At 35.2% G+C, this 10,978-nt stretch overlaps 4 protein-coding genes across 5 annotated transcripts in view; 2 read left to right on the top strand and 2 right to left on the bottom strand.

Moving 5' to 3' along the window:
* Positions 1–2,177, bottom strand: part of LOC129573859 (PP2C-like domain-containing protein CG9801) — a 3,980-nt gene extending 1,803 nt beyond the window's left edge. The window contains exons 1-3 of the mRNA XM_055454990.1: positions 1,754–2,177; positions 1,557–1,686; positions 157–628 (exon numbers count right to left, since the gene is read on the bottom strand). Of these exons, the coding sequence (XP_055310965.1) occupies positions 157–628; positions 1,557–1,686; positions 1,754–1,905 (754 nt within the window). The 5' untranslated portion in view covers positions 1,906–2,177. The remainder of the gene's footprint in view (positions 1–156; positions 629–1,556; positions 1,687–1,753) is intronic.
* A 167-nt stretch (positions 2,178–2,344) lies between these two features.
* On the top strand, positions 2,345–8,657 carry LOC129573858 (dihydroorotate dehydrogenase (quinone), mitochondrial). Its single transcript, XM_055454989.1, has 6 exons — positions 2,345–2,534; positions 5,241–5,490; positions 5,580–5,739; positions 5,805–5,899; positions 6,021–6,109; positions 8,018–8,657. Exons 1-6 carry the CDS (start codon positions 2,511–2,513, stop codon positions 8,591–8,593), a joined length of 1,194 nt encoding a protein of 397 aa, XP_055310964.1. The 5' UTR covers positions 2,345–2,510; the 3' UTR covers positions 8,594–8,657.
* Positions 2,463–5,377, bottom strand: LOC129573857 (uncharacterized). Of its 2 annotated transcripts, XM_055454988.1 has the most exons (5): positions 4,905–5,180; positions 4,741–4,845; positions 4,474–4,656; positions 2,992–4,410; positions 2,463–2,932 (listed from the first exon to the last, which is right to left on the bottom strand). In XM_055454988.1, the coding sequence occupies exons 1-5, from the start codon at positions 5,079–5,081 to the stop codon at positions 2,570–2,572; spliced, it is 2,247 nt and encodes a 748-aa protein (XP_055310963.1). In that variant the 5' UTR covers positions 5,082–5,180; the 3' UTR covers positions 2,463–2,569. The 2 variants fall into 2 exon arrangements, with proteins under 2 accessions (XP_055310963.1, XP_055310961.1); XM_055454986.1 differs by having other exon boundaries at positions 2,992–4,656; positions 4,905–5,377.
* A 532-nt stretch (positions 8,658–9,189) lies between the features above and the next one.
* On the top strand, positions 9,190–10,078 carry LOC129573860 (uncharacterized). Its single transcript, XM_055454991.1, has 3 exons — positions 9,190–9,434; positions 9,545–9,778; positions 9,850–10,078. The coding sequence occupies exons 1-3, from the start codon at positions 9,195–9,197 to the stop codon at positions 9,883–9,885; spliced, it is 510 nt and encodes a 169-aa protein (XP_055310966.1). The 5' UTR covers positions 9,190–9,194; the 3' UTR covers positions 9,886–10,078.
* The last annotated feature ends 900 nt before the right edge of the window (positions 10,079–10,978 follow it).

Here is a 10,978-nt window from a genome sequence, read left to right as displayed (position 1 = left end):
AGACGTGGTTTCGAACAAACTAATGATGCAAAAGTGCTTGGTTTTTGGTCCTCTAAAACAAGCAATCGGAATTTCTCATGTGCAGAAGAAAAAGTTGAAATTTGTTACACGGTGTAATCTTCACAATCACTAAAACAATTAGTTGCCACTTATTACCACATGCATTGTCATTTTCCATTTGCCAATTGGTAATTCCCGCATATTCATCAGGTGAGGAGGCTGTGTGGCAATTTATTATTGCGCCAGGTGTCACCTCATTTGATGGCACATTTTTTTTGCGGATCCCAACGTTTTTGTTAAACTTGTCAGAATCTGGACATGGTGTGGATTCAACTTTCACATTGTCCATCATTGTCCATCGTTGAACAGTAATATTCACTTTACCACTCGATCTTGATTCGGTCATCATTTGATGGATTGTCGTTGATTCGTCAGCTTGAGAACCACTTTTAGATAACCTCCGAGGACGTACTTTGGTTTCGTTTGTGATTTCTTTGTTTGCATTTCGATCGGGCTTTGTCATAGTTACGCTAGAATCTTCAGTTGGCGTATCAATGAAATCAATGTCGTCTCCCAGAGAAAGATGCATGCGAGACCGTTTCACTGTAGTTAAACCTTTGTCGGGTCCCTGCCAATGAAGAAGACCAGAAGTGAAATTAAATAATTTTTAATGTATTAAAAACCTGCCCCCTGGTTTATTTAAATGTAAAAATACACTACCGTGCAAAAGTTTGGAACCACTAGGTATTTTTCATACAAATTGACCATTTTTGGTGGACTCATTAACATATTTCGGAAACACCTGCACTCTTGATATTTTGTGCATAGTTTCTACAACGTTTCAATAGTAAATCACAGGGGTTTCATCAAAAAATATTCACGTATTTAAAAGATATAATTTAGAATAGAAAGATATAATTTAATAGAATTGTCCAAAAATCGGTAATTTTAGTCAAAATTTCAAAACTTTTGTATGGGAGGTACCCGTAAATCGATTCCGATTGGTTTCAAACTTTCAGAATCTTATTTTTCTCCCAAAAAATGAAATCCCAGAGAGTTTGAAGTCAATCGGAGTCGATTTACAGGTACCTCCCATACAAAAGTGTCAATTTTTTGAGGTTTTTCTTAGGGCAAGTACCCCAGGATCAAATCAAAAATGGCTCATCTTCGAACTTAAACTAAGTTTTTCGAATACAAAATTTTTGGCATTTCCAGATTTTGATTATCTCAATTATTTTTTGAGTTATCATGTTAACACACACCAACGACGACGACGACAACGACGACAACGACGACAACGACGACGACGACAACGACGACGGCACACGAACGGATAAGTGTCTCAAAAAGTGGTTTTCCACGCGTTTCATGAGTTTTTATGATGATCTAAGCTAATTTTGCGAAAAAAGTTTTCGGGACCAATTCCTTTACTTTCCCTTGACACATTGTGTACGGAAAAGTAATACCTAATGGTTCCAAACTTTTGCACGGTAGTGTATGTCACAATATTGTTAAGATTGAGAGCGTATAAAGGGAATTTATCAAAGCAAGCTTACCGTGCAAGCCGCAACTACAGTGTGGGGGCCGATGTCATATGGCCGAAGGGGCAAATCTGGTAAATCTGCAGGTTCTTTCCCATGAAATATTTCTGTCTTAGATCCTTTTAAAGTGCAGTCCTCCATTTGCCTAACAAATAATGGACAGTATTCAAATTGACTGTATTCAAAATATTTTTATTCTACTGCTTGATTACCCTTCCAGATATTTTGTCATAAAGCATCCATCACCAGGAGTGTTTCGTGGGCTCAACGTACTTGCAAATCGTGGATCAACACTCCTATGTGGTTCAGCTATGAAACTTAGCTGTCGAAAATATGTTGAAACTCTCTGCCGTAGTGATGTCATTTTCGAAAAATTTCCAATAGCCAAATCTTGGATTCGAATGCCCTCCTATTTTGATCTGTTATAACACAAACAAAATGTACTTTTCGGAATCTTTCCAACAATGTATATTTTATATTGAGTTCAGAAGATCGTAATGTCGATTTTATTTATTGTTTTAACACAGGAAATTCCATAGTTTTTCGCAATGACAACGATATTATTACATCATTCATTGTGTTGAACATTTCCATTTTTTTTTGAAACTCATCAAATACGCACAACTATATTTTCATTTATTTAATACCTTGTATATATTGTCACTGAAAAGTTTCGTTGGTGAATATAAAAGTATCGTGATTAAAGGTAATGAGTCGTTTGTTGTGTCATCGTGTATGTGTGAATAGATTTACATGTATCTTGCAGCGTTCTTGGCTCGTGTTTTGATGGAACATAGCAGCACCCAGCGGTATCGGCTGGAACATAGCAAGAGCTTAAATTTGTTGTGAGGAACTGCTGCTGCACGTGCTTCAATCAATTTCTGCGGATTTGACATTTAACAATAACCAAAAAAAAACCAATTGCAAATTTACGGTTTTTATTTCATTCGAGTGCTCTTTGATACAAAAATGAAAACGAAAATGTCATTGGCTGTAAGTTATTACAAGATTTCATCAGAGACATTTTATTATATAAACAATATATCTTGACCATTTTCGTTGAATCCAGTTTTGTACCCGAACTTTTTTTTCAAAAGCCATTTGTGTATGTCACAGGGAAGAATGTGTGGTTCAATAGAGCATGGCAAAGTTTTTTGGTTTTTGTGTTCTCGTCTTGCGTCTTGCACAATAGAAATGGTGCACATTTCATTTTGAAGTCTTAATCTAAATTCTGTCATAACAGCTGCACACCATCGGCCAGATTTGTCAGCAGGCACCAGAGTAGGGATGAAAAATGTATGTGCCAAAACAGGAATATCACCAAAATTGGTGGCTGGAAATAAGTCGTCTAACCTCTTTACAGCTTTATCACCGTAGTCGATATACTTTATCTGTGTTGAAGAAAAAAAAAAGTCATCATTTTTTTTATTATTGGGAATGAATAAATTACTAAGCATAGCCCCTCTTCACGATTGATTGTCTTGATGACTGCCCGATGGAAGCCAGTGCCTTCAAACTCAGAGAAACATGGCACACCTTCTTGCCAATTATGATTTTGTCGGTTGAAATTATTCATCTTCACATGATTATATATCGATTGTTCCAGCTGGTATGCAATGTCAACATCCGACTCTTGTTGTAAATAAATTATTCCATTATCATTGATGTGTGTCACAAGCCCATTAAATATATGAATATTTTGAAGTGGTCGGGTAAGCCATTCGGAAACCGAGAAAAAATCCTTCATTACTTCATTATTGGCATCATCGAGATTATCGTATTCTTCAAGACTATCGTATTCATCAGAAAACTCGGAGACATTGCTATCCGTATTGAATTGAAATCCGTTGGACCGAATTTTTTCGTAACGACGTTGTGACTTCTTGATGAATGTTTCCATAGATTTTCTGATCGATCGACTGACAACGAGCAGACCAAGATTGTCCCAAATATCAATAGCGGCACTATTATTATTCAAATAGTTGGCTGTGGCTCCCCACAGCATAACACAGAGATTCGTTTCTTCAACAGATTGTTTCTTTGAGACAGCCGAAATCGCAAAATATTCATATTCGCCAACAATTTCATCCAATAAACTTGTACTGGACTCAGACAGCATTTCTGTACCCAGGCTCAAACAGCATTTCTGTACGGCGTTAGCGGGTGACGCTAATGGTAATGGTATTGATTTCAAATCGTTTACATCGATGGCTTCAACTCTTCGGCCATAATCACGAAGAAAGATTCTGAATCCATGCTCATTCTTATCAAATATGCGACCGCGATACCATTGCTTCATATTACATTCGGTATTCCAATTTTGTAATCGTACCAAGCAATCCATTCCAATCGAAAATTCATCACTATTATGATAAATTTTATCCGATGTGCTGTTCGCATAAGCGTCAATTATTCGTCGAAGCTTGAGCATAAATGCTTGTGCTGCTCTACAGCGCACATATATCTCAACCGGAGAAACGATGTGACAAATGAACACCTGGGTTTTCTTTGTGCGATCACTGGTGCACTCTTTGATCATTTGAACAATATTTTTTGACCATCCTTCACTAATTTCATCATCGAATTGCACGTTAGGTCGAACGAATGCGCCATAATTTTCGTGAATCATGTAAGCATTGTAGACTGTGTTGAAAGTCGTCATGTTGACTTCTTCTGTAAGCAGCATAACATCAGTATAAACGTTACCGTCCATCCGGTTCAAATATAGTAAAAATTGATTTGTTTGTTGTGTAATGTTTTCAAACAGCTTGGACAGTGAATATTCATTATCACTTCGTATCTCTTCTTCATTGTTCATCATTGATAGTTGACATTTGATTGCAAATGGCCTGATCAAATTATGTGGCTTCTTTAGCAAATACAAATTTTGATTTTTAGTATAAATAGATCGACCATAATCCAAAAGATATACAATTTTTTTTATCTTTCCAATGCGTTCAGTGACAGTTCCAATAACCTCGGCACGGCACCAATTGAAATCATGTAGTACCACACAGAGATCGTTCACTTTGACATTATCAATTGGCTCACAGTCCTCTTCATATGCACGATTGAGTACGTTTTGAAATTCGGTTCTCTCTTCCAAATCACAAACCTAAAAAAAACATTGAATCATTTTTGTTTCCTTCATTTTCATTTGTTGTCATACAATTTTTTTTAAAACTAATTTCAATTTCACCTGAATGGCATGGAAGTCTCGAACAGAAATGACGTTCTCAATTTTCACCAATACAAAAATGGATGGTTCGATTTTTTGGTCATGTTTTAATATCCCAAAAGTTCCCTGAATAATGAGGTATAATGTTTTGATTTTGTTTGATACAACTAATGGAAACTGCTTACATTCATGTCATCCATTTGATCCCGTTGAGCTTGTGCATATTCCAACAAATCATGATTATTAATAATACCACTTGGCCTTTTTCCAATTAAATACATTTCCAATGCACTTTGTACCGAAATTGAACTGACTGTTGCATGTTGATTTTGCCGATTGACCACGTTATGAAAACTTGACATTTTCCAATTGTTTCCCTTTGAACTTTTTCGTTAAAATGCTCTATGTTTATCTATTACAAAGTGTTATATTATCGTCTACGTACGTAGACTGTCGACAAACAAACGTCTAACTGCTTGACAAATACATTAATGGACGCTTAACTTTTATTCTTTTTTCAGCATAAGCTCAAATCTACAGCTTTCGTGACTACATGTTCAATCGGCGCATTTTTTGGAATAGGTATTTACCGTAATGAAGACCAATTTTATGACAAATTCCTTATGCCAATCGTTCATATGTGTCCACCTGAACTGTCTCATCGTCTTGCCGTGCTCGGCTTCAAATACAAATTATTTCCAAAGCAACAAAAAATAGATTCAGAACGTTTGAGAACCAAACTGTTCGACTTCACAATGGAAAATCCGTTAGGTACGCATATTATGACTTTAATGGTCGCTCGATTCAGTAAATAAAATTTATATAAGATAGTAAATTTAAATTGTTCAAAAATTTCGTAGGCCTTGCAGCGGGTTTTGATAAGCATGGGGAGTCAATGGATGGGTTAAGTCGAATTGGTTTTGGGTTCATCGAAATTGGCTCCATTACACCAGAACCACAGCCCGGCAATGAAAAACCGCGCGTATTTCGATTGATTGACGACAAAGCGATTATTAATAGGTTGCTTTCCCATATTTGAAACGAGAAAAATCAAAAACTAATTTTTTTTCTTCATTGCAATGCAGATATGGTTTTAATAGTGACGGTCACGCGAATGTTTTCGAACGGCTATCAAAATTTAGGAAAGATGATTCGAATATTATTATTGGCGTCAATTTGGGTGATGTAAATTTCATTATATTGAAGAAAAAAAAAACGATTTTACTAGACAAGCCTATTATTAACTTTCATTACCTTCCATTAGTTATCATAGATTTTTTAATTTCTTATCTGATTTATAGGAAAAAACAAAGCAACAGAAGTTGCATACGAAGATTATATCAAAGGAATAAATAAGTTCGCTTCAGTTGCAAGTTATTTTGTAATCAATGTAAGACAATCCAATCAAAATCTAAATACCGACGCAGCGCCTTGTTGTCAATTCCCATACAAACGAGCCCAGAAGCGACAACTGCTGTTAGCAAGAGTAGCTACAGTACAACTTACGTCAAATTCAAAAGCTTGTATACGTATGTATACATGTTTAAGTTGCTCATCGAGCGAATTTCAGTTGTCCAGCTCAATTTAATTTTTTTTTTTCTATGAAGAACGTCAATATTTTTTTAATCCGATGCAGAAAAATCAACGGTCTGATTTTAAAACGTAAAGTCCGGGAAAGTCAATTTTTTTCTCGTGTTTTTGTCAATACAAGAGTAACAAAGCCGATGATAAATGACAAATGATGACACATTGATGTAAATAGTGAAATGCTGTTCGATTCTGAGCCATGAAATAATTTTTTCTTTTAATTTTGAAAATATATCAAGGGATATTAATGACTTCAGTGAAGTCAAGCACGTTTTTATGTTCGTGTGAAAAAACAACCATTCAAAACCGTTCAAAACGATTCAAAACAGTTGATAACAGTATATCCGAGTATATCCAATAACCGGAATATGAAATGTCAACAAATGAAATTACAACTCGATGGAACTTTTTTTAGTCACTCTTGTGTTGACAAAAATACGCAAAAATACGGAAACATTTTTATTTGAATTTTTAAAATGAGAAAATTGATTTTTTGCATTGGAATGAACAGTTAAATACGCTTTTTGATTGAAAACATGATTCTCGTGAACAGAACGTAAACAAATGAAGTGACACTTGTTCGTATTTATTCAAAACAGTGAAATTCCTTCTGGGTACTCTTGTATTGACAAAAACACGAGAGATAAAATTTGATTTTACGTTTAAGAATAAGAAGATTGATTTTTATGCAACAAATATTTACGCTATTTAGTGAAAAAAAAAATAGAGCTGGAGAACAGAAAATCGCTCAATAAGCAACTTATAGCTGTGCCATATTCGTATCTTAATAACCATCCTAATAATTTTGAGAGATTATTGAGATCCGATCATAATACCGATAAATCTTAATAACGCTATCAACTTTTTATCAGGTTATTAACTATATTCAAATAATAACGTTACCGGATGAATCTTAATAATATCATTTTGAAGTTATTAAGATCGAATCCTGATAATTTATCAACATTCAATCTTAATAATCATCGAGTTCTGGAATTGGGTTTTGGTGGATCCTCAGGATCGACCAGAACTGCTCCCAGTTCTGGAAGTGGATCTTCAGGATGTACCAGGTCCGGTTAGACACTGCCCTTGGCCCATCCTGAAGATCCACTTCCAGAACTGGGAGCAGCCCAATGAGGAATGTGTACAATATCTGTAACAATTTTGTAATGAAAATGTACACAATGTGTGCACAAACGGTGTACACTTTCATACAATACGCGTTACAAGAATACCATAATAAAGAATACATAATTCCACATTGGGAGTTCTGGTCGATCCTGAGGATCCACCAAAACCCACTTCCAGAACTTGATGATTATTAAGATTGAATGTTGATAAATTATCAGCATTCGATCTCGATAACTTCCAAACGATATTATTAAGATTCATCCGATAACGTTATTATTTGAATATAGTTAATATCCTGATAAAAAGTTGATAGCGTTATTAAGATTCCATCATAATAACGATATCGAACGATATTTTTAGTTTATTACGATATCTTGATAAAAAAAATCGTGAGCACAGCTATAAAGCAACTGACACATGTATACATATGTATACAAGATTTTGAATCTGACGTACGTTGTACTGTAGTGACTCTTGCTAACAGCAGTTGGCGTTAGTGCAGAGAAGGTGCTGCGTCGCTAAATACTATTTCCAGAATGTTGATGTTAATATTTCGTATTCGTTCATATTCCAAAAATAGATTAGTAGTCCAAATACGGCCGGCCTTCGAAGTTTGCAGCAAGCAGATCATTTGAAACTATTATTGAGCAAAGTCATCCATACCAGAAATAAGTTGGAACAAGGCAAACGGCCCCCAATATTTTTGAAGATTTCACCAGATTTATCACACAATGACGTGTGTGATATCATATCGGTAATTTCAGAAAAAGAGTGTCGTGTTGATGGACTTATTGTTTCAAACACAACTATTGAGAGAAACGAATGTCTAAAGAGTCAAGAGAAAATTGAAGTTGGGGGTCTCAGTGGTGCTCCATTGAAAAATCAGTCCACAAGGCTAATAGCGAAAATATATATTATGACCGAGGGTCTCATTCCAATTATCGGTGTTGGAGGTATTTTTAACGGTCAGGACGCATTCGAAAAAATCACGGCTGGGGCTTCTGCCCTCCAACTTTACACATCTCTTATTTTCCATGGACCCCCAATTGTTCAGAAAATCAAAAAAGAGCTAGATGAATTGCTTGAAGCAAACGGCTTAGAAAACGTTGAAAAAGCACGCGGCATTCAAGCACACATATTGGCAGGAGAAAAATGATATATTTTTATATAAACATAATTTTTTTTGAATAATAAAAAGATAATAAACATGTTTTTGTTCAGTTTTTACATTGGTTTATTTTTGGCTGATTCAAACAGTCACATTTCAGTATATCGCATTGAACGTATTCATTTCGCCATTTAGCGTTATGTCAAAATACATAAGTCATAAATCAAGTATTATCAACTAGTTTTACTCAAAGAAAATTGATGCAAAATTTCAATGTGTCTTTGACACTGGATAAAATATATATTGTCAGTATATTGCAACAGAACATATAAAACAGAAGCAAAATGTCTCTGTTTCGTCGACCAAAAAAATCATCTGTACATCGTCGAGTGTTTAGTGCTCTAGACGATGATGAAACTACTGAAAATTCAGGAAAAAATTGTGTAGAAGACGAATTGTGCAAAAGCATTAAAACACCATCACTTCTAAGCTTTGGAGACGAAGGTATGTTCTACAGTACAAACTTCGTGAGACTATTTGATGTTAAATTATAATTGATAAATTAATTTATATCTATTTCAGAAGATGGAGCTGAACATCTGAAGTCTTTCAGATTAAGAAATCTTCTCAAAGTAAGAAGGTTATGAAGATGCTAGACAAGGAGCGACGTAAGAAGAAAAGCAAGGAAAAAGATCAATCGAATGCAATCGTTCAAGATTCCTCGACGAGTGAAGAAAAATCCAACAACGGTTTGAACAATGAAACAAATCCATATGACGTTGTTTGCCCAGCGTCATTTGGAAAAAATTCGTCCGATCAGGCAAAATCATCACATGTTTCCAAACATACTGAAATACGTACCGATCAAGTATTTGTGACTGACTTTGTGGTAAAAATACAAATCAACCAGTTCATATATGAACTGATATATCAGTCAATTTTACGAAGAAATTTCTATCGCATGGCTATAATTCATTATCTTAATTCTACATGTAATAGCTTGTGGTTAAGAAAACAGAAACTGAGTCGAGTCTTGTGTTGAATGGTCGAGCAGCGTTGTGGGCGGGACGTGATGATATGTCATCATCTGAGGATGAATCTGTGTCAAAAGAACCACATCAACATCGTTTTACAAAACCAGACAATTTCAAAGCATTACTAGAAAGTGGAGCTATTTCCGATGCTCACATGGTTCACGAAGCACGTAAAAAAGGCAATTGGTACGAGAATTGGGTTAGTTATGGAGTGAATAATCAATTAAAAGACCAGAATTTTTGGAAAATTGATCATTTTATATTGTTCAGGTGATTTCATTCCAATTGAAGACAATAAGCAAGTAGATAATAAAAAAGGACGGCTAATACGTGAAGAAGCTGAAGATGATGTATCGGACGAAGAGCGAGTTGATATGTCGGCCATAACGGGACAAAAGGAATTGGATGAAAGACGAGAAAATCTTTATTCTGTTCAAGGACATGGTTAGATTAACAACATTTTCCGTTGAAATAATTGATCAAGAGTCATAATATTTATTTGTAGGTTCTGATGAAGATTCCGATTTGGACATACATGAGTGGGAAAGTCAACAAATTCGAAAAGCAATAAGTGGCTCGCAGTTGTTTAATGCGCAACAAGAAGCCTTTTCGCATTTCTTAATTAGAGATGGGTCGAATGACTCTTTAAATTCCGCGCAAATCTCTTGAAACTGGCTTATGCGAGCTTGAACATCCATAAGTCACCACCCACGAATTTAAATCAAATCAAAACCGGGAAGAAAACAGGGCCAAAAATGCCGTACTAAGTACTTGATATTGTGAAAGAATGTTTGAATCAGGTGGAAGAATCGAAAAGTGAACATTTGAGCCAAATTCAAAAAATCATCAATGATTTGAATGTATTCACTCAAAGAACTAAATCTAGAGCAAAATACTCCAGTTGTTGCATCGAAGTTTCTTTTCTATCAGTATACTTTGGCATTTTCGGTATCTTATTAGTGGTCTTATTACTTATTAGTCTAATAAGATCAAATAAAAAAACTTCTTTCGAAGTAATTCCTCGTGACGAAAGCGAACACAAAACACCTGATATCAATTTTAAAAAATCATTACGGAGCGATTCTGAAATTAGTTGGAAGAATGCAAAAAAAACAAATCCAAATCGCTCCGAAATGATTTTTTAAAATTGATATAAGGTGTTTTGTGTTCGCTTTCGTCACGAGGAATTACTTCGAAAGAAGTTTTTTTATTTGATATCAGTTGTTTTGTACCCGAAATTTTTTTCTCAACAAAACCAACTTACCCTAAATAGAGGTGTCAACGGACAAAATTTTGTCCGTCCGTCCGTCCGAAATTTTTTTGAAGAAATTTGGACGAATCAAAATTGTTTTTCGGACGTCCGGTTCGAATGTCCGAAAACCGAAAATAATTTTCGGAC

The sequence above is a fragment of the Sitodiplosis mosellana genome, unplaced genomic scaffold (genome assembly GCF_009176505.1).
Source record: "Sitodiplosis mosellana isolate CC-2019 unplaced genomic scaffold, AAFC_SMos_1.0 Smas_scaffold_6139, whole genome shotgun sequence".
NCBI classification, from domain to species: domain Eukaryota; kingdom Metazoa; phylum Arthropoda; class Insecta; order Diptera; family Cecidomyiidae; genus Sitodiplosis; species Sitodiplosis mosellana.
This window is presented reverse-complemented; position numbering and strand designations above follow the sequence as displayed.

Excerpts from the sequence above, each read along its gene's own strand:
- LOC129573858 (XM_055454989.1), top strand. The coding sequence starts at position 2,511 with ATGAAAACGAAAATGTCATTGGCT. Across the intron at positions 5,740-5,804 it reads GACAAAGCGATTATTAATAG|ATATGGTTTTAATAGTGACG; the intron begins GTTGCTTTCCCA and ends ATTGCAATGCAG. Across the intron at positions 5,900-6,020 it reads TATTATTGGCGTCAATTTGG|GAAAAAACAAAGCAACAGAA; the intron begins GTGATGTAAATT and ends TCTGATTTATAG.
- LOC129573857 (XM_055454986.1), bottom strand. The coding sequence starts at position 5,081 with ATGTCAAGTTTTCATAACGTGGTCAATCGGCAAAATCAACATGCAACA. Across the intron at positions 4,846-4,904 it reads ATCAAATGGATGACATGAAT|GGAACTTTTGGGATATTAAA; the intron begins GTAAGCAGTTTC and ends CTCATTATTCAG. Across the intron at positions 4,657-4,740 it reads GAGACTTCCATGCCATTCAG|GTTTGTGATTTGGAAGAGAG; the intron begins GTGAAATTGAAA and ends TGTTTTTTTTAG.
- LOC129573860 (XM_055454991.1), top strand. The coding sequence starts at position 9,195 with ATGCTAGACAAGGAGCGACGTAAGAAGAAAAGCAAGGAAAAAGATCAA. Across the intron at positions 9,435-9,544 it reads TATTTGTGACTGACTTTGTG|CTTGTGGTTAAGAAAACAGA; the intron begins GTAAAAATACAA and ends TACATGTAATAG. Across the intron at positions 9,779-9,849 it reads GCAATTGGTACGAGAATTGG|GTGATTTCATTCCAATTGAA; the intron begins GTTAGTTATGGA and ends TATATTGTTCAG.